Raw genomic sequence first — 24968 nt, 5'->3', positions numbered from 1 at the left:
AATTTAATCCCAAAGCTGTTCTACTCAGGTTGTGTATGATGGCTGCACAATTAAATGACCACACAGGGTGGCTTTCCTGAATCTCTCCTCACTTGAGACCTAATCTCACAGATTGGCCCATGGATGAAACAAAATGCTGCTGACATTCATTTGAAATCAAGCCACGTTCTCATCTCCCCACGCCAAAAAAGAGGAATGAGCAAGCCATAATGCCAGAGAATTTTAGCCTCAAAAATGAGGAGATAGGAAAAGGTTCAAGAAAGAATCCCAGGTTGAACAATTACCTTAGAAACGAGCAGTTGCTGGAAAGCTAGATCTGATGCCATAGTAAAGGAGGGGGGGATCCACTTTCTTCCTTTGGTGATTTATGGGCACATCTGCCTGGGGGAAGGGACAGAGGTCATTGTTTTGTTCTCTAGAGTTTTTTCCGAAGCAAATTAGTTACCAAAGAAGCAGTGAAAGAAAAGAAAACCAGGTGGGTTTATGACAGCAAACAAGGAAGTCCCGGGCTATTCACTAAAGTGGTGTGTTTGTAGAGTTTCTACGAAGCGAGTCCTGCCATGGTTTTGCCATAAGGGGTTCCCCGTATACTAAACAAGAATGTCCACCAGACCCTTTCAATTTTGAGGAGACCTTTTCTCCTTCCTTCCCTGCCTGCCCAAAGTCTTCAGAAATTAACAAGAATTAAGGAGGGTTACAGTGACATAGTGGCCGTATTAATACACACATCCCCACCCAGCCATCTTTTCTCCAGCTTGAGCAGGGGGTTGAACTAGAAGACCTCCAGGATCCCTTTTCAACTCTGTTATTCTATTATTCTCAGGGTTAAACATGCCCTGAACTTCCCATCCCACTTCATAGGACTTAATTTCTCTGAATCCTTCTTAACTGGACAGCATAGTCAAGATGCTGTAAGCCAAGGCAGAATAACATGAAATAAGAATTTCCTGTCCTTTGGAAATTACACTTCTATTGATGTGGCCTGAAACTGCATTTAGCTCTTTTCTGCAGCCACGTCATCACTGCTGGTGCACAGTTTGCAACCTTCTACATTTCTAACCTCTTTTTCAAAAGTACCATTACCAGATCATTCCTATTTGGTTCTCCTCCATCTAAACCTGGTTTCCTATTAGCCAAATTTCAATACGTCTCTCCAGCTCGCCAACATGGCTCAGCTTTGCTAAGTATTGCCATCTGCTGTTAAACAGTTCCCACAACATACTAGACTATGGTAGCGTTCCCACAACTTATGGAGGCACAAACAATTACATCTTATTTAGAGATTCATCTAGTTCTGTAAGTCAGCAATACAATGGTGATCCACTTTGTCCTAACACCGAAGGTTAGAGATGGAGAAGCACATTAAATGAAGCAGATCAGGATCCCAGTCAATTTCTACTTCCACCCCCCAGTTGGTAGTTCTACAGTGTAGTAATTTGTATCCTGACGTGGGTATATTCCCACAACTTCTTTGTGGTAAGGTAAATATAGTTTCTTTAGTTTTAACTTATTGTGCAAACCCATTGTGACTGCTATACCAGAATTTAGGGCTCACCGTTATGAACCTAGCCCATTTGAAGCTTATTAAGCAAACCATAACTAATAAAGGAGAATATTTGTAGCTCAGGGTTGAATTGAGGGGTCTTTGGTGCTCTCCGAGCTTGCTTGTTTTCTTGCAGACATTTCATGACCCAAACTAGCACTATTAGCACTGATGATGTTACCTAGTTTGGGTCATGAAACATCTGCAAGAAAACCAGCAAGCTCAGAGAGCACTAGGGACCCCTCAAACCATAACTAAATGTATATGAATGTGTGAATCCAGTATTTGTCCTATCCTTCATCAACACCGATGGCAGAGTCTGCTAAAAACAGGGAAATACTCTGTCTAAATCAGGGGTGTCCAATCTTGGCAACTTTAAGACCTGTGGACTTCAACTCCCAGAATTCCCCAGCCATTTGAAGTCCACAGGTCTTAAATTGCCACCCCTGATCTAAACAATCAGGACATCATATAAAAGAGCACAGCTTATAAGGTAAAATAGGAAATTCCATTCAGAAACTTATTCATTTATTCTGTATATCAAGAATAAATTTTAGGGAGTTGGAGAGGGACTGTACTAAATTCCACAAATGCCAAAAGTATAATTTAATATTTGAAATGATCAGATCCATCAATGTCTTGCACTCAACAAAGAAAAAACATCATTTAGGTTTCAGGATTACTGGACCACTGACTTCAATGGACTAAAAACAACACAGGCAGAAAAGCACACGAGTAAATATTTTATTTCTGGTCTCTCAGACTGGACCTGCCTGTACAGCCTATAAATTAATTCTTCACGTGAGGTTATTCCAGAAACTACATCATCAAAACCATTCCAAAGCTTTTCCCAGCTGATGTAGGAATCTTTATTTTTTTTAAAAAAAAAAAAAGCAGAAAACAACAAATCTATTCACTCCACACAGTTAAAAAAATGCCTCTAAATTTAGAAGCCAAACATCTCAAGCTGCTTAAAGAAAAGCAATCTTCAAACACTTTTCACCTCTTTAAGGCAGAGTTCCCTCAAAAGTGTCAGGTCATTCACAAAAGTCAACTAAGTAGCACATCCTTAAGGAAATTTTTTATTTTTTTTTCCCATCCCTTCTTATGATGTTTTGGTTGCTCATCAAGAAACAGTGTCAAAACATTTTACACCCCAATATTTTTCTCCAACTTCTCGGAGAATACAAATCAGCTGCTATAACCCTGAAGAATGAAGAGGATGAAATGGTTTGTGTCATAACTTTCTTTTGTTTTTTTAATCACAAGCTTTGTCTGCCAGATGTACCTTAAATTCTTCCTTATTTCTTTCATTAAAAATAATTTTATGACATCTTTTCATGAAATTGCAGATAAATGCCTTTCCATGCACACATTCATTCAACTGTTGAGCTGTGCCATTAATTGCAATTGAACATAGGATCATCTATCTACAATTAAAAGCTTTTGCTCTTTGTGACATAAAGATCTATCACATCTGGAATGAGAGGAATATTGAATAAGTTTAAAAGCTCACCTACAATGATGACCAACGAGTTACAAACCACATTGACTGGATTCCTATACAATGCTAATTTTCGCGCTCCCTTTTCCTCCCATCTTTTACTGATAAACTCTCATTATTATTGTGATTTATTGGTTTATCCCTTTAACGGATACTGGTTTTAATGTTGGCAAGTCACTCAGAATTGCCTCTAGATGAGATGGATGACACACAACCCTAATAAATAATCCCAAATCAAAGAAATCACATTATGACTTAGCCTGGAGTTAGTTGTACTTTGTTTTTCCCAAGATTCCCAGAACAAACACACTGAATCCGTGCCTGGCCCAGGGCTGGAAGGCTCCATGAGAAATCAGCAAGCCAACTCTAAGGTGGGGTTGCAGGATGACCAACCCTTCATTTGAATGCAAATGGTTGGGAGTAGCCAGTTATCTTTGACATTAGGCAGAACCTCAATCCACTGCTAGCCCAGCACCGGGGATCCTATTGTCAAGGATGGGTAGTAAAGACACCTCCTGAATCGTCGGCAAAGCCACTCTAGGTTTAGGCTTGAAAAAGAGAGAGAGGGAGAGAGAAGAGGACGTGTGAAATCAGCCTCCCCTCCCACAGGGAGCAGGATGCCTGGCCAAGAAGAAACCAGGGGATGAACTTCATCTATGTGAGTTATATTTTGGAAAAAGAAGCCAGGATGTATCCAGGTTCTGTACGATGCAACGGCAGCAGCAATCTACCAGCACAAAACTTTCCTTCTTCTACACCTTATGTAGATTACATAGGATACCATCATCCCCAAAGTATGGAGAATCGTGGACAATCTTCAGGGACATGGGGGACACATTACGGGCTGCCCAGGGAGGATTGGGGTGCTTATGGCCTAGGAACCTCCAGCACCATAACTTCCACCCAGATCAACAGGTCTTCTCCTGGACAAGTCTCCTTCTCTTCTGCTGATTACAGTTCCCTGAATCCTGCTGGTTCTCTGACTTTACCTTCTCTGGACACCATGAATTCCGAGGCAAATTCTCCTCCCCTCAACCAGCGGCACGGCTCCTACGAATGGATGAGGAAAACAGCCCAATCTACTTCAACAGGTATGTTGGCAGCCTAACCCCCCCCCCCCTCTCCAAAGCCTTTCCTGGTGCTGGCCACTTTCTGAAACCAAAGGGACACATTATCCCAAACTGAAGTGGGGTTTTCTCATCTGGTTCTCCTGGCAAATGATCACATGATGTATTCATTAAAAAAGGCTCCTTTAAGGGGAAGGGTGAATACGGAAAAATGGGTTGGAAGAGGAAGAAATTGACTTTTTGGAAAACAAAAAACCTTCAGCTCCTGATACCAGATAAGGGATAGAATTGCTGTGGCACCGAGTGGGATCTGCTCCGGAAAAAGTCAGGATTTGGAGGCTTGAATGCAAACCAGCTAAACAATCCTTCTGGCACTGCAGCTCAGGAATAAATCAGAAAAAAAGGCTGATTTTGGCACTCCTGCAGACCAACACTGTTTTCTTGCCATACACAATGCACATTACAATCTTCACCACAATCCTCTTTATTTCAAAGCTTGAGGGGTCCTCGGTGCTCTCTGTTGTCTTGCAGATGTTTCATTACCCAAACTAGGTAGCCTTATTAGCAGTGATGAGGTTACCTGGCTTGGATAAGGAAACATCTGCGAGAAAACAAGCAAGCTCAGAGAGCACAGAGGACCCCCTGGGTTCAGCCCTGAGCTACAGATAGTCTCCTTTATTTCAAAGCTTCCTCTAAATACCTGTGAGTCTGCATCAGCCCCCTGCACTTGAAATCAACCCAGAATGGTGAACTTTACACCTCTTAAAATTTATTTGCATGACAGCAGGACCGAACTGACATTTAAGGAGCAAGGCTTGCGGGCATGGAAAGATTTCGGTCACCAGAGGGACTTTTACAGCAAGGATCCCACTCACCTGGGTTCATTTCCAGGCTAACCGCCATTAACATTTCAAATGGGTGCTCAGGATAAAAGGGTCTCTTGCATAGCAGGCTAGACGCCCCTCAGAATGCAAGAATCTAAGAAGCAGAAAAGACGTTTGATCTCTTGATAGAGTACCCTCCAGTATGTTAATAACAATGGATTTAACCAAGAAGGCAGGAGAAAGAGATTGCACATGATTTTATAAAACTGCGCCTCAGACATTCTGGAAAATTGTTTCCCTTGATGCTAAAACTAGAGCAGGTAATAAGAGAATTAGTTACAGCTGCATTAAGGCTAATATTAAAATATAGAATAGATGTAGCTCAGGGCTTAGCTGTGGAGTTCTTGGGGCTGAGCTTCGTAATTTGCTTGCAAATATTTTATTAACCAACTAGTCAGATGCAAATAATGCCAGATTAATATATTAGTATATTTTAACCAGTTAGTAATAGGCAGAGCTTTTTTTGTCATAGAACGCCCAGAATGGAGTTCCAGCACCTTTTTTGGATGGAACCTTGTAGGGTAGGCAAGGCGGGTTGTATGACATATATGAGTTCTGGCACCTTTTTTTTTTTCAAAAAAAAAAAAGCACTGGTAATAGGTCTCCATAACGTTCTACCTGTCTTCATATCATGTGATATGCTAGATAAGATTTAGTCACAGTAGTAAAAAAAATATCCAGTTGAATTTGTTGTGTGGCCCCAGGCTGTTTGGTGAGTTCATGGTTCAAAGTAGCACGAGAACCACAACATTCTGTTGTTGTTAAATAAGATTCGGTACAATGTGAGTTTTATAAATTCACAGATTTTGATTAAATACACTAAATATGACACTTCTTTAGATGCCTTGAGCTACTATATTCAGCATTCATAACCTCCCTCATTTGGAAGCTGATTATAGTATTCTAAAGACATTTGAAGGAATTTGAGTGAGGGGAAAGGGTTAGCAAAGACTGTTTTGTTACTTGTGCCTTACTTGGTCTTGTCTCTCATCTCTAGTTTTTGATTTGTGTTAAAAAGGATTTGCAGAACTTCCAATCTAGTCACCTTGATGTCAATGAGAGGCTTGGCAACTTTAAGATGTGTGGATTTGTGGGGCTGGACAATTCTGGAACTTCAGCTCCACACATCGTAAAGTTGCCCACTTTGAAAAACACTGTTGTAAAGCAATAAATTATACCAGGATTATGAACAAAAACTGGCAGTTTTCAAGGCAAATTAGTTTCTAACTACTTATAAATAAATATTTAAACATTTTTTCTTGAGAGCTCCTGAATAATAAAAAAAGACTTAATTTAGAGAACTGTTTTTAACAGTGGCTCTCCAATTTCTCATATAAATCAAATAGGGTAAGATGGTGGGGTCTGCAGATAATAAGAAGTAAAACTCTGGTTTGAATTAAGTTATCCAAAGATGGCCTATAGAAACCCCTAATACATTTAGCCTATTGATATTATCATAGATACATGGGTGAATGGATGAATGGACAGACAGAGAGACAGTCAAAGCAGCATCTAGTTCACAACTTGCCTGTATAATTGAATTCTCTTTCTTGACTTGGCCTTCTCTGGCACTTTCAGACTGCAAATCCCAGAATTCCCAGCTAGTATGGGTTTTATGGTTCTGAGAATTGCATCCAGAGGCTACAGCAGAACTTCTGGATTCGCACAAAGCTCTAAAACAGGGTTAGATAGCTTGTGTTTCACTATATTGGGGGGAACTCAACCTTTCTGTTAGCATCTTGCTTGACTCATTTTCTTGAAGGTAAAGATGGTTTGTTTGGTGAAGAGTGCATTTGTGTTTTGTTAACCTGGGTTTAGCATGATGTGAACACATCAAAAGAAGGGTTTTGACTAACAGAATGTACCAATATTGGTATATTTCTAGAAAATATAAGGCTATGACTCCTGTTGGTGGTTGGTGAAGCTGGTGGGCCACCTCTTTGAAAGGCTTTAGATGGCAAATAAGAATTTATTTCCTTGTGCAATTGGAGGCCCAACTTTTGTGTTGCAGCAGACAGAGAAGAGCTTTGAATAAGAATGTTACAAGCCCAGAGAGACAGTTGTTCCTTCTAGTCATCCCTGGAATACTGGAAAATGTCCTCAATACAGATCCAAATAAATACACATTTGTGGTCCCATTTCATCATTTGAAATCTAAGGGGTTAGTAGTCAAGCTTTAGCCTCACAGTGAATTCTGGTGAAGCTCTTAGCATCTAACCTACCTGGGCCAGAAGCCTTCTCTTCAAGGTCTGCCTTCAATCAGAGCAAGTGGATTCATAACTAGAATACGTCTTGTTTCTTTCCCTTAGCAAGCTGATGTCTGCCATCTTCAGCCATGGATGATATGCTTGTTAGCCATTGTTCAAGCCCATTTACCTGTCTCCCTTCATGAATAGATAGAATGTACTTTCCAAAGCCTTCCTGGTTGAGCTATTGAGGGAATGAGATCCAAAGTCTAGGGACATGGGCTTTCTTACATACTGTAGGTCCTCAACCCAGCTGCCAATAAATCGCTCTGACAATTCACCCCAGTCTTAATATGCAGAAGAGCAAGGCAAACATCTTAACACCACTTTATGGACCTCTGTCATAGGCTAGACTGGGTTTGTTTTTCTAAACTAAAAAAAAAGTGCTTTTCAGAGAAGAAGGGCTGCTTCAATATTTGGGATCCTTCCACTGCTCTTCTCTAAGCAGCTCACATTTTTTTTGAGGAGAGGAAGTTCCTCCTTCCTTGAAAGAGGAAGAATGCACATTTTGGCCTAACTTTGGCTGGATTCATGCCTTCCATTAAGCAGGAATGTGGTTTCCTTGGTTTGGGCTACGTGTGTTGCTAAAAAGTTGTGGTTTATTCAACAAACCATGATAAAAATACACAATTGTTTATGGCAAGTCTCATGGTGACCTACAAGGATATTCATAAGGTATTGTTTTGATGATAATACAGACTTTTCAAGGATGGCAAAACACCTTGGCGATAACTTGTTGTTTGAAGAGGGACCATAAAGTTCCTTCTATAGTTGCTGTTGCTATAGTTGCTGTTGCGTGCGCACATGGCAGATGGCCAAGCTCTGCTGAGACATTCAGTTGCTTCTGAAGGCTTATTTAGCACCCACCATGCCAGCTGCTCCACTCTGAAGACAGATGTTAGATTCAAAAGTTTCAAGCTGACTTCCACTGAGGTAGGCTGCCCATTACCAAACACGCTTGACCTGTCCACAGACAGACATTTCTGGGAGCAAAAAATATTTTGACAAAGAAACAGTTAAGAAACAGACTGAAATGCCATTACAAATATTAGCTTAGTAGCATTTTTTTCCTCTTCTTTCCTTTATCATCCTATTTTGTTATTGGTACTCTCAGGGCCATTTGGGTGGGAACAGTGAGAATCAATTGTTCCAAACCCCCCAAAAAGGGAAGTTCCATCTAAGATACATTTCCATATTTAGAATAGAATAGAATAGAATAGAATAGAGTAGATATTAGAATAGATATTAGAATAGAACAGAACAGAATAGATATTAGAATAGAATAGAATAGAATAGGAATAGAATAGAATAGAATAGTTGGAAGGGACATTGGAGGTCTTCTAGTCCAACCCCCTGCTCAGGCAGGAAGCCCCATGCCATTTTAGACAAATAGTTGTCCAATCTCTTCTTAAAAACTTCCAGTGTTGGAGCATTCACAACTTCTGGTGGCAGATTGTTCCACTGATTAGTTGTCCTCACTGTCAGGAAATTTCTCCTTAGTTCTAGGCTGGTTCCCTCCTTGATTAGTTTCCATCCGTTGCTTTTTGTCTTGCCTTCAGGTGCTTTGGAGAAAAGCTTGACTCCCTCTTCTTTGTGGCAACTCCCAATTTGAAATGATTAGATGGACAATGCTTGTCATGCAAGGTAGCAAAATAAATCGGTTATACATGAGTTCACAAGTTTTTCTGGGCCACTGACTATAATGGACCAAAAAAAGTGGGGGGGAGGAAGCACCTGAGGGCAGGAAAAGAAGTAATGGGTAGAAGATTATTAAGGGGAGATCCAACCTAGAACTAAGGAGAAATTTCCTAACAGGGAGAACAATCAGTGGAATGGCTTTCCTCCAGAGGTTTTGGCTGTTCCATCACTGGAAGTTTTTTAAAAAGAGATTGGACAGCCATTTGTCTGGAATGGCCTGGGTTGGAATTTCCTGCTTGGTCAGGGGTTGGACTAGAAGACCTCCAAAGTCCCTTCCAATTCTGTTATTCTCAAGGAAGACAGGCACTGAGATAAGATGAAAGCTTTGCTCATTATTAACCAGAAGTAAGCATAAGGTTAGAGTTAGGGTAAGTATAGGATGCATGTAGGTAAGCAAAGGACTTCAGCGATGAAGTCAAGCTTTTCTCCAAACCCTTTGTTTGCTCTCCCCCACTCTCAAATTCATTGGGAGAGTTACAAATTTAAACAAAAATAACCACGATTTCACGATGCCACCCCATCTTGTTCTGACTTGCCTTAGGATTGATCCCAGCGACACCTGTTTTCCCCTTGGTTGTTTTTTCTCAATAGATCCAGGTGCATCCAAAGCTGTAGAAAAGAGGTTAAAACTTTGCTCTGGAGTAATGTCTATGGATATCCCCATCATTCAGGTCATAGTTATCCCAAAGGTGCTTTTCAGGAGGCAAAAAGCTTCTTCAGCTCTGACTGGATGATGAGGAATGGACGGGTTTATACATTTGCAAATGACCAGCTGGCTACAGCTCAGATATGATTCTATGATCCATTTGTATATTTTCATTTCAATGGGAAATTCCATTTTATCCCCATAAAGTAGGCCTATGAGGTAGGCTCAGCTGAGAGGGACTACCTCAACATCAGCCACTGAAAACCCATGTCTGAAGACAGATCTGAACCCTGGTCCAACACCTGAACCATTATCCCACTCTGGAGTATTAAACTAGATTTCTCTGAACCAGTGTCTTCCAGATGTGTTGAACTACAACTCCCAAAAATCTTGGTCAGCATTGCAGGTCTGTGAATTCTGAGCATTGTAATCTGACTGTTAGGTGGGGAAGCCTATGTGAGTCCTCTGAAATCTTTCCTACACTGTCATTATATGCAAAGTTGTGCATTCACAGTTTTTGGAAGTTTCTCCCAGTGCAGATTAACTCTTCACAAAGCAGGCTTTAGCGCATGAAGAACCTTTAAAGGCCTTAGAGAAAGGCGGGTACCCAGTTTTTAGCAAAAGCACCTTCACAACTTAAAACCATGTTCTCCGGCCTGGTATCTTCAGTCCTCCAGCACAAATGGTGATTTGATTTCTGTTCATCATAATTCATTCAAAATCTCTGAAACTGGCCAGATGAACAATACCAAACAGTAATTCCTTTGAGTAGGAACCTTTTCTCATGGATGAGACAAAAGAACAAGCTAAATACCTGCCTGATTTTACTTAAACAGGAACCTTTTCCTGCCCTCGGATTAAATTATAGCCTTTAAAAAGAGCTTCTAGATTTAATATGTTTCATAGAATAAACATGATTAGACAGACATGATTTGTCTCTTCATTCTCTTAGCTGTTGGTTTAAAAGCCTTCAAGCCACCAAATCTGGATTCATACAACACACTAAGCCAAAGCCAAACAAAATTCATGATGTGTAATCCCAGTCATTTAAAATGAGAAAGTAGAGTAAGAAAGAGCAGAGTAGGAGAGAATGTAGAGTAGAGTAGGAGAGAGAGGAGAGAAGAGAAGAGAGAACTTTATTGCAATCCATGATCAGTCTAAATTCCAAATTGGTTATTTGTACCTTGGAGTTCATAATCTTAGCCAATAATGTATTTTATCAGACATAACCCTGGGATATTTTGCACTACATTATTCTACAGTCCTTCTATATCTGAACATTTGTGATATTTTTTTAATTTTTGCATTAATTATCTTATACATCTAGTAGGTAAAAGGTGGAATTACAAATGAAAAATGTACATATACATTGTACGAAAATCCACATTCAGATCTTATTCTAATGATTTTAGAATTCTCTCTAAATGGATAAATTCCATGCAAAATGAGGTTTAAAATTCAGTAGTGTCCTACCTGATAGGGTTATTGTCAGATCTTGAGATAATTTTCTAAAACAACATGAACACACAAAAATGTCAGACACTTTTTGATTGCCAGGCAATCCTGGCCAACACCCAATTTAAAAAATTCATGGATAAAATTTTACAGACTACTAGGATTCCATGAATATATTACCAATCATTTAAGATTGAAAGTAAAAACTAAAATGGGAGGGAAATACCCAACTAATTTAATTTTGATTTGGCTTATTTTAAATCCTTTAAAATATTCTTCAGTTTAAATGAAAATTTGCAAGACATCATACTATTCATAGATACACAGCAAAAAAGTTATCACTGTTACAAACTAATTACTGAGGAAATCAGAGCAAACTACGAACCCTCATCTGCAGTCAATTGTTCAAAAACATCAAAAGGAGTCTAAATGGGAGCAATTAAAGGCTGCACTAAAAAGCCTTTGATAACTAAAAAATATGATTCAACCAGTTAAATATCTCTGCTAAGCCAATTCCAGAGCAAAAAAGCCATAACTGAAAAATGGGGATATCTTAAGGGTTAAGCTTAGGTTTAGACTTAGGCCAGGGGTCTTCAAACGTGGCAACTTTAAGACTTGTGAAATCAAGGAATTCTGGGAGTTGAAGCCCACAAGTCTTAAAGTTGCCACGTTTGAAGACCCCTGGCTTAGGTTTAGGTTACTTCATAAATGAGGAGTTTGGGCTGTGATCATGCAATTGCAGTCACCATCTTGACCGTTTTTGAGCCTTCAGGTTGCTGCTACTGAAAGGGCCCTTAGTCCAGTCTCTACCTACAGTATCTTGCTTTGGAAGGCCCTTTGAAGAAACGTCCAGTTTCAGACAGGGAGAAATAGGCCACTCTTGAGAGACCTGGAAGACCATTCCCTACAAGTCTTCACCCATTTCTTTATTCATGTCTTGTATTTCTACTCTGCTGTTCCTCCAGCAGCTCAAAATCTTAGAAGTCTGGAAGTTTTCAAAACTTGTATGGAATGGTAGAAATAAAAGAATGTTGCCCTATCAAGGTAGAGACTCATCAAAAGTGTTGAGAATCGTGAACTGAGAGAAGGATTATGAAGGTCTAGTCATGAAACAAAATGCACAGGTGATGTTACCTAGTTTGGGTAATGAAACGTCTGCGAGAAAACAACCAAGCTGAGAGAAAATCAAGGGCCCCTCAGAAAAAGTATGCCCAGCTCCTTTCAAAATCTTGTCTGGGGAAGCTTAGCCTTCCCCAACCTAGCACCCTCAAGCAGCGTTTGCTGGCTGTGGAATTCTGGGAGTTGAAGTCCACATGCCTTAAAATTGTCAAGGTTGAGAAACACTGTAAAGAGCCACAATATCCCTCATCCTCGGTTGCCTTCAAGACCTTGTCCCATTTGGCTTCCTCTTTCCACTCGGGTTTCTCCAGAGACAGAAACCTTCTCCCTCACCATAGTGGAGCCCACCTAGAAGACGCCAGGCTGGCGAAAGGCTGTTGGTGGACCTCTCCTCAACCCTTTGAAGCTCCTTCGCCTGGAAAGGGATGGAATTTCCAAACGGGGAGGCAAAGCTCAGCTGACTTTGTTGTCCTGCTGAATTCACAGACGTGGACCAATTCACAAATTCCTGTGACCAGGAAGATGCCAGCCCTGATGTAAAACAGGAGCTAGGCTCAAGCAGAGAAGACAGGGGAAACCAGGGGCAATTTGAATGTTAATTTATTTTCTTTATAAACTAGGTGTGAGGTTCAGGAACCTCATCTTGCTCTGCCTTGTTCCTTGATTCCATTGTCTTCAGACCAGGGGCTGATCTGCCATATCAAGCAACAGACCTTCTTTTGACACATTTTTTTTTGGGGGGGGAAGGGGGGGCTTTGATATGCATCCTGGCTTCTGTTCCTTTTCTTTAGCAGTTATATTGCCGGAAAGACTGATGGTTTTCACAGCAAATAAAGAGGCCCTTTTATTGTGTTCCTAAAAAATGCTCTGTGAATTTTATGGCCAAGGGGAAATCTGCTCCCCCACCCCACCCCAAAGAGCAAGGCAGAGCCTCAGACTGCTAGAATAACTGGAGCATCCTTAAAACAGGTCTGGGTTTTAAAACACCTGGCGAGTTGTTTTGTTCAGAGTCAACAACCTGATTCTCACTGATTACAAAAGATCCCTTTAAATGGGTCTTCCACCATTCCTTTAACAAATTCCCATTACACATTCCAGTCCAGGGCGCACCCCTCTCCTTTCCTAACTTCTCCCATCTCACTAAAAAAAAACAAACTATTCTTTTTAGCCTTGGTATATCCTCATATTCTACTTCCCAGCCTCTGTTTCAATGCCTGTTTGGTTCCTCTGTTTTTAAAAGGAAGAACTTTAAGAGGTTTATTTTTATTTTTATTTATTTATTTTGCTTTCTGGTGCTTTGGAAAAGTAGCTTGACTCTCTCTGCCACAAAGTTCCTGATTCAGGGTAAGAAAGTCACATCATCACACAAATGTCATATGGGCATGTTATTTGTGTAATGTTGTGATATACATGGTCTCTACCAGATGCCTATGTCTACCAAACAGAAGAAGGCTATTTCAGTGGCAGATCATTTGTGCTGCTTTGTGAAAATTACTGAAACCAAAATTACGTTCTTAAGATATTATCGGTTCGGTCATTTTCTCCAAAGGTAAACAGTCAAAGCATATTTCTCTTTCTAAAAGGTATCTGTAATTCTGACATATGAACAAAATGGAATTCCTATAAATACAATCTTTCATAGTAAGGCTGGCATCTATTGTTACTTTCAAAAGGCAGGACCTTTAAGCAAAAGATCCCAACTCATGACTTATCTCCCCTCTACCTATATTTATCTTTGGGTTTCTGGTTGCCTAGATCACTCTCCTAATGTACAGCTGCCTATTATAAGTATCAGTCCTACAAAAATTCAGTGTGCTGGCAAATTCAGTGAGTGCCCAACAGGTTCTGGCCAGTTAGGCTTTTGTGTTTTTTTGCATTGTTTTGGGGTGGACCTTTCAATATTCTGGACTATCTCTATTATTCCCGTAAACCAAAAGGGTTGAAGATGTGGTCTAATACTTCTGAAGATCAGCCTGAGAAAGACTTCCATTAAGACAAGGGGCCAGGGCTGTCCTTCAGGTTTAGTGTAAAATGACATGTTTACAGGCCAGGAACACATTCATGCATGGCTAATATTTCCAGCACAAAATGTCTGCCCATCTAAATTCTGATGGCCTTGTAATAATTGCTGTTGGCCACAATCTACTTCTTTCTCGTCTCTAGAAACCTACCACAATCAGTATTTGCAGATGAACTAGGGAATGTTTTTGCAAGCTTTTAATGGTTTTGGAAGTTATGGGTAAGGATGCCTGTAGAGCAAAACCAAAATGTGCTTGAATATGCTTTCTTATCCCTGACCCAGCTGATATGGTTATATGCACACTTTGAAAATGATTGAAAAAAACTCTGATTCTCATGCAATTGTGGCATCTCTCTGCCATTTCTTAAGGCAATCTGACTTTTGCCAAGAATTCTTCATGGGTGGGAAATCAGCAACCACTGCTTTGAGAAACCAACTCATTCCACGAATGTCACTTTTAAAACAGCAGCATGTTTTTGTAAGCTTGCACAGAAGTCTATAAAACAAAGGAGTGGCATTAATGAGTAGCAGTGAGATGCTGGGTTCATACAAAGTACTTCTTCCAAATCATTTTTGAAGCATGAGAATTAGACCAGAGGTGCTTTGTCAATAGTATTATTTATATTGGAATTGGAATATTCTTTATCGGCCAAGTGTGATTGAACACACAAGCAATTTGTCTCCAGTGCATAAACCCTCAGTGTACATACAGTACACTTACATACAGTGCATGTATTCTTCATAGCAATATAAAGAATGAATAGTAATTTTTCATACATGGCATTATTTATAATGCTGCTTGGAAAACAGGCTTAGCAAAAGTAGGTGTGCTAGTGTTTTCCAGCATACGTGTGTCTTCATTATCTGGTTTAGCCAAAGCCTGGATTAGACAGGTTCATGATTTCAGGAGCAAATGCAAACTTTTCCTTCTTTCTCTTTTCAACAGGTAAAACAAGAACAAGAGAGAAATACCGGGTGGTATACACAGATCATCAGAGGTTGGAACTAGAGAAGGAGTTTCACTACAGCAGATACATCACTATCCGAAGGAAGTCTGAACTCGCTGCAAACCTAAGACTTTCTGAGAGACAGGTAGAGCATCCGCGACCTACGTGTATCGGGGCTTCTGTCCAATTCAGAGCAGAGGACCACTTGGGTGGATGGGGAAAACATGGAGCAAATGTCCCCTGAGGTCCTTGGTGCTCGTTCTCTCTCTCTCTCTCTCTCTCTCTCTCTCTCTCTCTCTCTCTCTCTGAGCTTGGCAATTTTCTTGCAGACATGTCTGCTAGCACTAACGATGTCGCCTAGCTGGGTTATGAAAAGCAACAGAGCAACAAGCTCAGAGACTACCAGGGTTAGCCCTGAGCTACAAATATTAGGGCAGTGATGGCGAACTTTTTAGAGACTGAGTGCTCAAACTGCAACCCAAAATCCACTTATGCATTGTCGAGTGCCGGGTGGGTGAGGCCCATTGGCTGGGCGTGGCCAATTGGCTGGGCATGTTGAAATTGACTGATTGAACCTTTTTTTTTTTTTTTGCACATGGTGGCAGAGGTTAAAGCAAAAAGGTTTTATAAAACCCAGCTGAAGGCCTAGGACTGGGGCTACAATGCGCGTGCCCACAGAGAGGGCTCTGAGTGCCACCTCTGGCACCTGTGCCATAGGTTCGCCACCACTGTATTAGGGCCTTTGCAGATTCAAGGCAATCTGTGCTTTTCCTGTGGTCCTTTTTATAGATAAATGATTAAAAGCAGCCCTGGATTAGCCATTAAGCCCATGCTTAGTGCCCCAAGGGAAGGTAGCCCCACAGAGATATTTCCTCTAGCTATCACGCCCATCACTGTTTCATTACTACACTCAACTTTTGTTAATTTTTTTGTTAACTGCTTAGACTTCAATCTGCATAACTGGCTCAATGCTGAAATAAAGTTTAAATGCTTAGCTTCCTGGATTAGCCATTAAGCCCATGCTTAGTGCCCCAAGGGAAGGTAGCCCCACAGAGATATTTCCTCTAGCTATCACGCCCATCACTGTTTCATTACTACACTCAACTTTTGTTAATTTTTTTGTTAACTGCTTAGACTTCAATCTGCATAACTGGCTCAATGCTGAAATAAAGTTTAAATGCTTAGCTTGCAGGTGGCATCAGATGTCACATTTATTTCCCATCTCAAGCCCTGCCTGGAAGTTTTGCTCCCCTTAAGCACCATTGTTGGGCTGTGCTTAAGGCATCTGTTGGCCTTAATCCAGCCCTGATAGAAAATGTAATTATTGACTGGATTAGAATGGCTACGAGCAGCATATTCCCCCGTGCTCATCAAGTTTTTGGTCACTCAGATTTTGAAAAGCTCCTTCCAACGAGGGGGGCAGCCAGATTCATTTAACAACCATGCCACTAACTTGATACTTGCAATGATTCACTTAACAACTGTGGCAAGAAAGGTCATAAAATGGGGCAAAACTCACTCGACAAATGTCTCACTTAGCAACAGAAATTTTGGGCTTAATTGTGGTCTTAGGTTGAGGACTACCTGTATTTCTCTGCAGGGACACAATATTGGCCTTGACTTACTTCCTAGGGGCTAGTTTCACTAAGGGGTGTTGGGTCAAGAATAAATCTCAGAAATCATAGAATAACAGAATTGGAAGGGATCTTGTAGGTCTTCTAATCCAACCCTGCTCAAGCAAGAAACCCTATACTATTTCAGACAAATGGCTTTCCAGTCTCCTCTTTAAAAAAACAACCCTCCAGTGATGGAGCACCCACAACCAAGCTGTTCCACTGGTTGGTTGTTTTCACTGTCAGGAAGTTTCCCCTTGGTTCTAAGTTGCTTCTTTCCTTGATAACTTTCCATCCATTGTTCCTTGCCTTCCCTTTTGGTGCTTTGGAAAATCCGCATCATGTCAGTCCTAGTCCTTCTTTTCATTAGACTAGACCAGGGGTCCTCAACCTTGGCAACTTTAAGACTTGTGGACTTCAACTCCCTTTGCTGGCTGAGGAATTCTGGGAGTTGAAGTCCACAAGTCTTAAAGTTGCCAAGGTTGAGGACCCCTGGACTAGACATACCCAATTCCTGCAACTGTTCTACATATGTTTTAGCCTCCAGCTCCCTAATCAACTTTGTTGCTCTTCTCTGCCCTCTTTCCAGAGTCTCAGCATCTTGTTTATATTGTGGCGACCAAAACTGAATGCTGAATTCCAAATGGGGTCTTACCAAGGCTTTATAAAGTAGTATTAACACTTCATTGATCTTGACTCTCTCTCTCTCTCTCTCTCTCTCTCTCTCTCTCTCTCTCTCTCTCTCTCTCTCTCTCTCTCTCTCTCTCTCTCTCTAATGCAGCCTAGTATTGCTTAAGACTTTCCCCGTCTTTAAGGCTCCCAATGTGAAGTAACGGAAACTCTTTTTTCCCCCCCTTCTCTGTTTTGCTCTTGCAGGTGAAAATCTGGTTCCAAAATCGCAGAGCCAAAGAAAGGAAACTAATGAAGAAAAAAATGACCACTTTTGATGGAGGCAGCCTGGCCTCCATCCAGAGTGACTCTGGTTCCTTGAGCCCTATTCCAGTTCAGGACCCACAGACTCACTCAGAAATGGCGGGCACTTTGTTTCCACCGCCAGCCCCGCTCCCTCCTCCTCCTCCTCTTATTTCCATGAATGGCCTTCAGCACAACGGAACGATTACAAGAGTTGTGGTCTCTCAGTGAGGACTTTCTACCAAGTCAAGAACACAACAACACAAGGGCCTTTGCAGTGGAGCCAACAGAGCTGTTGGCACTACAATTCCCACACCTGGCTTCCCCACGGCCCTTTGCAAAAGACAGAGGACTTTCCACCAAAGCTTGGTGACCACATAGCCATTTTGGACAAGAGGTCCTGTGATACCTGGGGGGAGGGTAAACCAAGAGCTCTGGGTTGCAAAGTTATGCTGGATGGAGGCAGCAGAACACCTGTCCTGCTTCTGTACTGGTGGTCCTGCACTTTGTTTGACTGGAGACTGGAAGTTTTCACACACCGCCACTTCAACCTCTCTTTTGTATTTTGTATTGGGTCACAGGGTGAAGATACGATGTCAAAAGAAATACCACACTAGCATAACATATTGTCAGGGTTGGGCCTACTACAACTCCTGTTTTGCAGAAGAAGAGAGATGGTGCTGGAATCTGATGTGGAAGAAAGCACAAAGCACAACCTGCTGTGAATCATAGCTTTTCTATTTTTATATATATATATATACCCTAAGATTCTAGTCTTTATCACAAAGAAATATGTTGGGAGGGAGTGACGTCTGTTTGAAAAACAACTCATCTAGGGATTGAGAAGATGGAGATGAGGCTCTGGAATTCTTTAAGCTCCTTGCTTTCACCACCACTGATATAAACTATAAAAGTTAAGAACATGACGCAAATGGGCCCAATTTGCACTATTTTTTTTAATCAATCATAATATTCAGTTTGATTTGGTGTGGGGCTGGCTCATCCGAATGCTGGATTTTAATGCTCAAAAATACACAGATATCTGACACCATTAAACAAATTTGCTGATCAACCAGAGTTATTATTTTATGGCTTCTTGAAAATCACATTGTTAAATTGAGATTCCTAACCCAGAATGCTTTCCCCTAGAGGTCTTCTGAGACGGATTCCTGTCTAACTGTAAGAGTAGTACACTTTTCAAGCATTGCCCAATTTTTAACAGCAAGTGGGCCACCGAGTTTCAAGACCATCTCAAGTGTTAAACAAATCTTCTGGGGAAGACCACAAATGTTGTTTGACAGATTGGTGAGCAATTTTTGCTCTATGTCTGGAGTACAAAGTACCGTCGCAGAAAGTAGAGAGTTTGAGATTATGTGAGAAATCTCTCCCAATTTTTTTATTCAAAAGAGGCACCATCACCCCGATTCTTCCTGCGAGTTTTCCAAAGACACCCAAATTCACGCCAAGTATCTTTCAGGAAAATTGGGTAAACGTGAGGACTACCATTCTTATTTTGTTTGAAGTCAGGAACAGTTTCCTGGTTGGTAGTTATTGGCCCATGCAATGAAAGATTGTGCCTCATTGGTAGGACACAAACAAGACTTTTATAGTTGGACTTCAGATCTAGTTCAAAGTTGCATTTGGAAGTTCAGGAGTATGGATTTTGTACTAATGCTAGAGAATTCTGTGACCCGTTGAGTCGTCCTTTGGGAGAAAGGCCATGAGGTCTGATGCGATCAGAATGAAAATTAAATTTTAGATTGACTATATTCTTTTGCCCCAATGCTGAATGGTCTGTGGTTATCTAGGAACAGCATACCTCATAAGCAGAAAAATAATTGTAGTGGTACTGAACTTCAATAATAGATCAATATTTACTTACCTAAGCAGATGACCAGACAGACATGGGTGGGCAAAAAAGCAGTAGGAGCTAGAATGACTTCTGACTTCCTACTGGCTTCCCCAGTAACTTACTGGTCATGCACATGACCTTTGCTATACCTTTGCAAATAAAACTGAACATTTTAATTCCCCAGGAGTAGTTGAGCCAGATTTTTTTAAATTATTCTTTAAGTTAGCAGGTTTTACATACCTTGATTCAAAAACTGTTGCTGTGTAATGCATCATTTGGGCTAATGAGGGTTACAAATAGATAAGCACAATGATACTTTTAGTAGTATATAAATGGTCTTTGAAAATATCCATTTTGTGATTCCAAGTTGCTAATGTTCTTTGCATGTACTTTCCTTTTATCACCAACTCTTCCTAACATAATTGCTTTCTCCACTGAATTCCCCTGCATGTCATGGCCGAAGTAAGTGAGATGCAACTCTTAGTACTGTTCTAGTCTTCTTGTGGAGTCATCTGATCAGGATTATCCTATAGGGCTGATGTCTTTTTCTACCATATCCCTGTGGCATTGCTTTCACTTTGTCTCCATGAATGAATTACACTTAATAAAGTAGCATTTTTCCTTTCCTTCCAGCCACATCCAATGGTGCTTCCAAGGTGTACAAAATCTGTTTGGCTCTCTCACCCAGGACTTTGGGAGGGAAATCATGGGATCACACTTATGGCCATAGATGCAGTAAAGTTAGGCTAGTACAGCCGTTAGACCTGAGTGATTTTTCTGCTGACTCTGACAAAGGGTGAAGAAACCACAGTGCAGAAATGAAGAAAGATATGTTAACAGACTCTAGATGAGTGGTGGCCAGTTGGATTCTCCTTGGAAGCCATATCAGGTTTTTGTTTGGGATTACACAACCATGGGAAAGATTTAGGTTCTCACAGTCCTTTCCTGTATATCTCATGTGTAGATGTGGAAGGCCTTCAGATATGCTGCTTGTGTTACTTTGAAACAGCAACTTCCAGGATAAAATGTAGCCAAAGAAATGAGCCTTTCAAAATCATTGGCAGAGAGGCATGGAAAAAGAAATATTTGACTAGCCAGATTCGCCAAATTTGGATGAGCCGTGGTTTCAGAACATGGTGGAAGAATCTTTCTTCATAACAGCTTATGCAAGAATTAAGTCTTAAGAAATATGTAAAAGTACTATGCTTTATGTTTTACATATGTCTTCTCCACCAATCTCTTAGAAAACCACCTAAAGATGTGGCCATCTTATCCAAGAGCAACTCATTCCATAATGTACATTCTAGATCAGGGATTCCCAGCCGGGGGTGTGAGATGATATTCCAGGGGGTGCGAAAACTTGAGTTTTCAAAATTATAGTGTATATGCATAATTCGCTGCTGTTATTTCAAACTTTTGTAAGGGGTGTGAGAATATATCAGAAGCGCTCTAGGGGTGCGGGGTATAGAAAAGGTTGGTAACCACTGCTCTAGATGAGGGGTCCCCAACCCCCAGTCCGTGGACCAGTACTGGGCCGAAGCATGCAGCAACCGGTCCGCACAAATGAGGAAAGCCCCATTTGCAGAATGCAGGCAGCACACAAAACCACACTATATAGTTTTTCCACGTGTTAAATTAGAAGGAGAGAGATCAAGAAGTTTTACCCATTTAGGAAGAACAATTGCAGGAATTGGGTATGTCAAGTCTAACGAAGAGAAAGACCGGGGGGGGGGGACATGATAGCAGTTTTCCAATATTTGAGGAGTTGCCACAAAGAAGAGGGGGGTCAACTTATTCTCCAAAGCACCCAAAGGCAGAACAAGAAGCAATGGATGGAAGATTATTAAAAAGAGTTCCAACCTACAACTAAGGAGAAATATTTTGACAGTGAGAACAATTAACCAGTGGAACGGCTTTGCCTTCAGAAGTTGTGGGTGCTCCATCACTGGAGGTTTTTAAGAAGAGACTGGACAACCACTTGTCTGAAATGGTCTAGGGAAGGGGTTCTCAACTTTGGCAACTTTAAGACTTGTGGACTTCAACTCCCAGAATTCCTCAGCCACAAGTCTTAAAGTTGCCAAGGTTGAGGACCTCTGCTTTAAGCATTAAAGTCTTAACAGAATAATGGAGTGGGAAGGGACCTTGGAGGTCTTCTAGTCCAACCCTCTTCTCAAGCAGGAGACCCTAGACCAGGGGTTCTCAACCTTGGCAACTTTAAGACTTGTGGCTGAGGAATTCTGGGAGTTGAAGTCCACAAGTCTTAAAATTGGCAAGGCTGAGGACCCCTGACTTAGAGAACCTGAGAAAAAACAGACGCCAAGGCCTGAAATTGTCTCTTCTGATTTTCCATTATCTTCCTCTCATCCCAGCCTTACAAATGTGAGCTTGGAAATCTTAGGCAGTGCATTTGTTACCGTAAACAAAATGCCTTATCTAGGTCTCTTTCTGTGACTCCTCGAATCTGCAGTTCCAGCTGCTGGCCAGAGAATGCCATTCTCCTCAAGATGAATCACAAATCTGAGATCACTGCTGAAATAGATCTGAAGAAAATGGGAGATAAAGAGCCAGACAGCTTTCTCTCTTGTTTCACAGATAAAACAACAAAGCTGAAGAGATAAAGGTACTGTATGCTATCTGGGGAGGGTTCTAACAGAGGTTGTGGAGAGATCCAGCAAGAGACTGGGATCGAAATTCAATCACAGATAGGCTGGCTTGAGGCTGGTCTAACGGAACAAGGATTTGGCGGACAAGAAATCCTTCTATGCACAGGTTCTCATTTGAACGTCCTCTGGTCTGAGTTAGTTCATTATTATCTTACTCTAAAGATAATAAAAGGAAAACTCTTCTCCCCATTTCTGTATATTACATAATTAACAAACAAAAGAATCCTTGCATCACAAACTCAGAAACATCCTTCAAGGCTGTTCAGTAAAGGAATCCAAATTAACCACAACACTTGAGGGTTCAACTCCAGCATCTGAAGGAATTGAGTGGTTCTGTTTTGTTCTAATTTATTCATGCCTTGTTTTCTCTTTCCCCTTCCTTTCTTTCCTTCTTTCTTTCTTTCTTTCTTTCTTTCTTTCTTTCTTTCTTTCTCTTTCTTTTCTTTCCTTTTATCTCTCTTCCTTTCTCTTTCCTTCTTTTCTATTTTCCCTTTGTTTTCCTTCCTTCCTTTCTCCCTCCCTCTCTTCTTCCTTCCCATCCTTCTTTTCTTCCCTCGCTCCTGCCTCCCTTCTTTATTTTTTTGTTTGTTTGTTTCTCTTTTCTCTGTCTTTCTTTCTCTTTCCTTCTTCTCTATTTTCCCTTTCTGTTTTCCTTCCTCCCTCCCTCCCTTCTTCCCTCCCATCCTTCTTTTCTTCCCTCACTCCTGCCTCCTTCCTTCCTTCCTTCCTTCCTTCCTTCCTTCCTTCCTTCCTTCCTTCCTTCCTTCCTTCCTTCCTTCCTTCCTTCCTTCCTTCCTTCCTTCCTCTGGGCTCCAACAGTTTAGCAAATGAAGGCAGTGAATCTACATGGAGGAAGCTCTCCATTGAAGCTTCCTTGTGCAGCAGCATTGTTTCCTTTGTGAGAAACTATTTTAAGGGGGGGGAGTCAAGAGCCACCTTCCTTTCCCAAAACCCCAAGTCCTAAGTGGCCACTCTTGGGAGGTTCCCTACTCTCAGCATCCAGGGTCCTGTTGAACCTGCTGTCTTTCAGCGAAGCAGAAGGCGCACCTGCTTCTTGGGGAAGGGCAGAAGTCAGCCTACCTGTTGGCTTTCTGTAAACGGACCTTAATTGGGGCATTTTGCAGCTGCATTTTCTCAGGGAGCTGACAGAAGCTTCATCAGCAGGGATCCCCAGCTCCGTTCCTCACTCATCCTTGACTTTGTCTTGAGATCTCCCAGAAAGGCCAAGCGTGGCCAAGTCAGCTGTTTTTCTCTCCACACTTTGCAGAAAGGAGCGGAGAGGAATGCAAGAGAGTCACACCCTCGGACAGTCACAAGCAATGCCACGGAGCTTCTTCCTTCTGCTAGCAAAAATAAACAGTATTCAAACAAACAATAAGGCCAAAACCTTTGTCCTCTCTCCTAGTCTCTTAGCCCTTAAATGCTGGGACAATGTTCTCTATTCCAGGGCTTTTAAACCTTTTCACCCCTTGTACCACTTTTGGGATATGGCAACCTTTGAGTACCATCAGTCGCCTAGCAAGGGGTCAAAAACTTGATGACCAAAAAAAAAAGGAAAAAAGTGATAAAGTACAGGTAGTCCTCGACTTACAACAGTTCGCTTAGTGACTGTTTGAAATTACAATGGCACTGAAAAAAGTGCCCCCTAAGCCACAGCCAAGCAAGACACCTGCCTGCCCACCCGGCTGCGTTCTTCCTCCTGTCCGAGGTTTTCATTGCTGTTGAGGATTTCTGTTGAGGATTGGCAGTGGGGGTTGCAGCAGGTTTTGGTCACTTCACATGACCCTCAGATACTGTGACTGTCATAAATATGAATCAGTTGCCAAGCATCTGAATATAAACCACAAGACCCTGGAGATGCTGCAACATTCCAGCTGATTGGCGCTTCTTCTGGGCTCAGCAGAAGCGCCAGGTTCAGTGCTGCTTTCCAGCTGATCGGTGCTTCTTCAGGGCTCAGCAGAAGCACCAGGATCAGTGCCGAGCTCCAGCTGGAGCCTGGCGCTGATCCTGGCACTTCCGCTGAGCCCTGACAGCCCTGCAACTCCAGCCATCTCTTGGTCAGGTTTGTGAGATGCTGCCACCGGTTCAGCTCATTCCCCTCCCCATCACTTTTTTAGGATGGTCACGTACCACCTGCCAGGTGCCAAGGTACCACAGGTGGTAGCTGTGCCACTTGTTGAAAAGCCCTGCTCTATTCCATCATGGTTTGACCTAAGGCAAGATACCACCTCAGCAACTTTGGGACCATCATTTTAGAGCTGTCCACCTCCTTAGTATTAATGAACAACCCTTCCCACTGGCTCAGGGGTCTCCAAACATGGCAACTTTAAGACCTATGGACTTCAACCTGGCTGGCTGGGGGATTCTGGGAGTTGAAGTCTACAAGTCTTAAAGTTGCCAAGTTTGGAGACTTCTGCACTAGCTAATGTGGTAATCCAGGCCACCAGGATATTGACTGTCCAGTAAAATACATACATGCATACATACATACATACATACATACATACATACATACATACATACATACAATGGCTTTGGGCTAAGCTGATCTCCAGGCACCTTACCTTGACAAGTTCATCAAGGTACTTTTCTGGGCAATAATACTGAAATGGTTTGGCATTTCCATCTTCTGGGATGGGTTGTTGATATTGTTGTTGTTTGATTCCCCAGACTACAGGCCTGGGATTGCCAGGGGATTTCCTATCAAAGTACAAGCTGGTCCAGACCTGAGTGAGATTTCTAGATATATAGATTTCTAGATCAGCCTTTGAGCAACACATATTTCTTTCTTTCTCTGAA

General features: G+C 41.6%; 1 protein-coding gene across 1 annotated transcript; it reads left to right on the top strand.

Moving 5' to 3' along the window:
- The first annotated feature begins 3705 nt into the window (after nucleotides 1–3705).
- LOC120299623 (homeobox protein CDX-4-like) lies at nucleotides 3706–19145 on the top strand. The gene is made up of 3 exons (XM_039324606.1): nucleotides 3706–4138; nucleotides 15129–15274; nucleotides 17619–19145. Exons 1-3 carry the CDS (start codon nucleotides 3736–3738, stop codon nucleotides 17883–17885), a joined length of 816 nt encoding a protein of 271 aa, XP_039180540.1. The 5' UTR covers nucleotides 3706–3735; the 3' UTR covers nucleotides 17886–19145.
- Nucleotides 19146–24968: the final 5823 nt, after the last annotated feature.

This window comes from Crotalus tigris, unplaced genomic scaffold (assembly GCF_016545835.1).
Source record: "Crotalus tigris isolate CLP2741 ecotype Arizona unplaced genomic scaffold, ASM1654583v1 scf7180000024303.721469, whole genome shotgun sequence".
In the NCBI taxonomy this organism is placed as follows: domain Eukaryota; kingdom Metazoa; phylum Chordata; class Lepidosauria; order Squamata; family Viperidae; genus Crotalus; species Crotalus tigris.
The sequence above is the reverse complement of the archived record's forward strand: the minus strand, read 5'-3'. Positions and strand labels throughout refer to the sequence as shown.

Coding starts and splice junctions, on each gene's coding strand:
- LOC120299623 (XM_039324606.1), top strand. CDS start 3,736: ATGTATCCAGGTTCTGTACGATGCAACGGCAGCAGCAATCTACCAGCA. Junction 4,139..15,128: donor AGCCCAATCTACTTCAACAG/GTATGTTGGCAG, acceptor TCTTTTCAACAG/GTAAAACAAGAACAAGAGAG. Junction 15,275..17,618: donor TAAGACTTTCTGAGAGACAG/GTAGAGCATCCG, acceptor TTGCTCTTGCAG/GTGAAAATCTGGTTCCAAAA.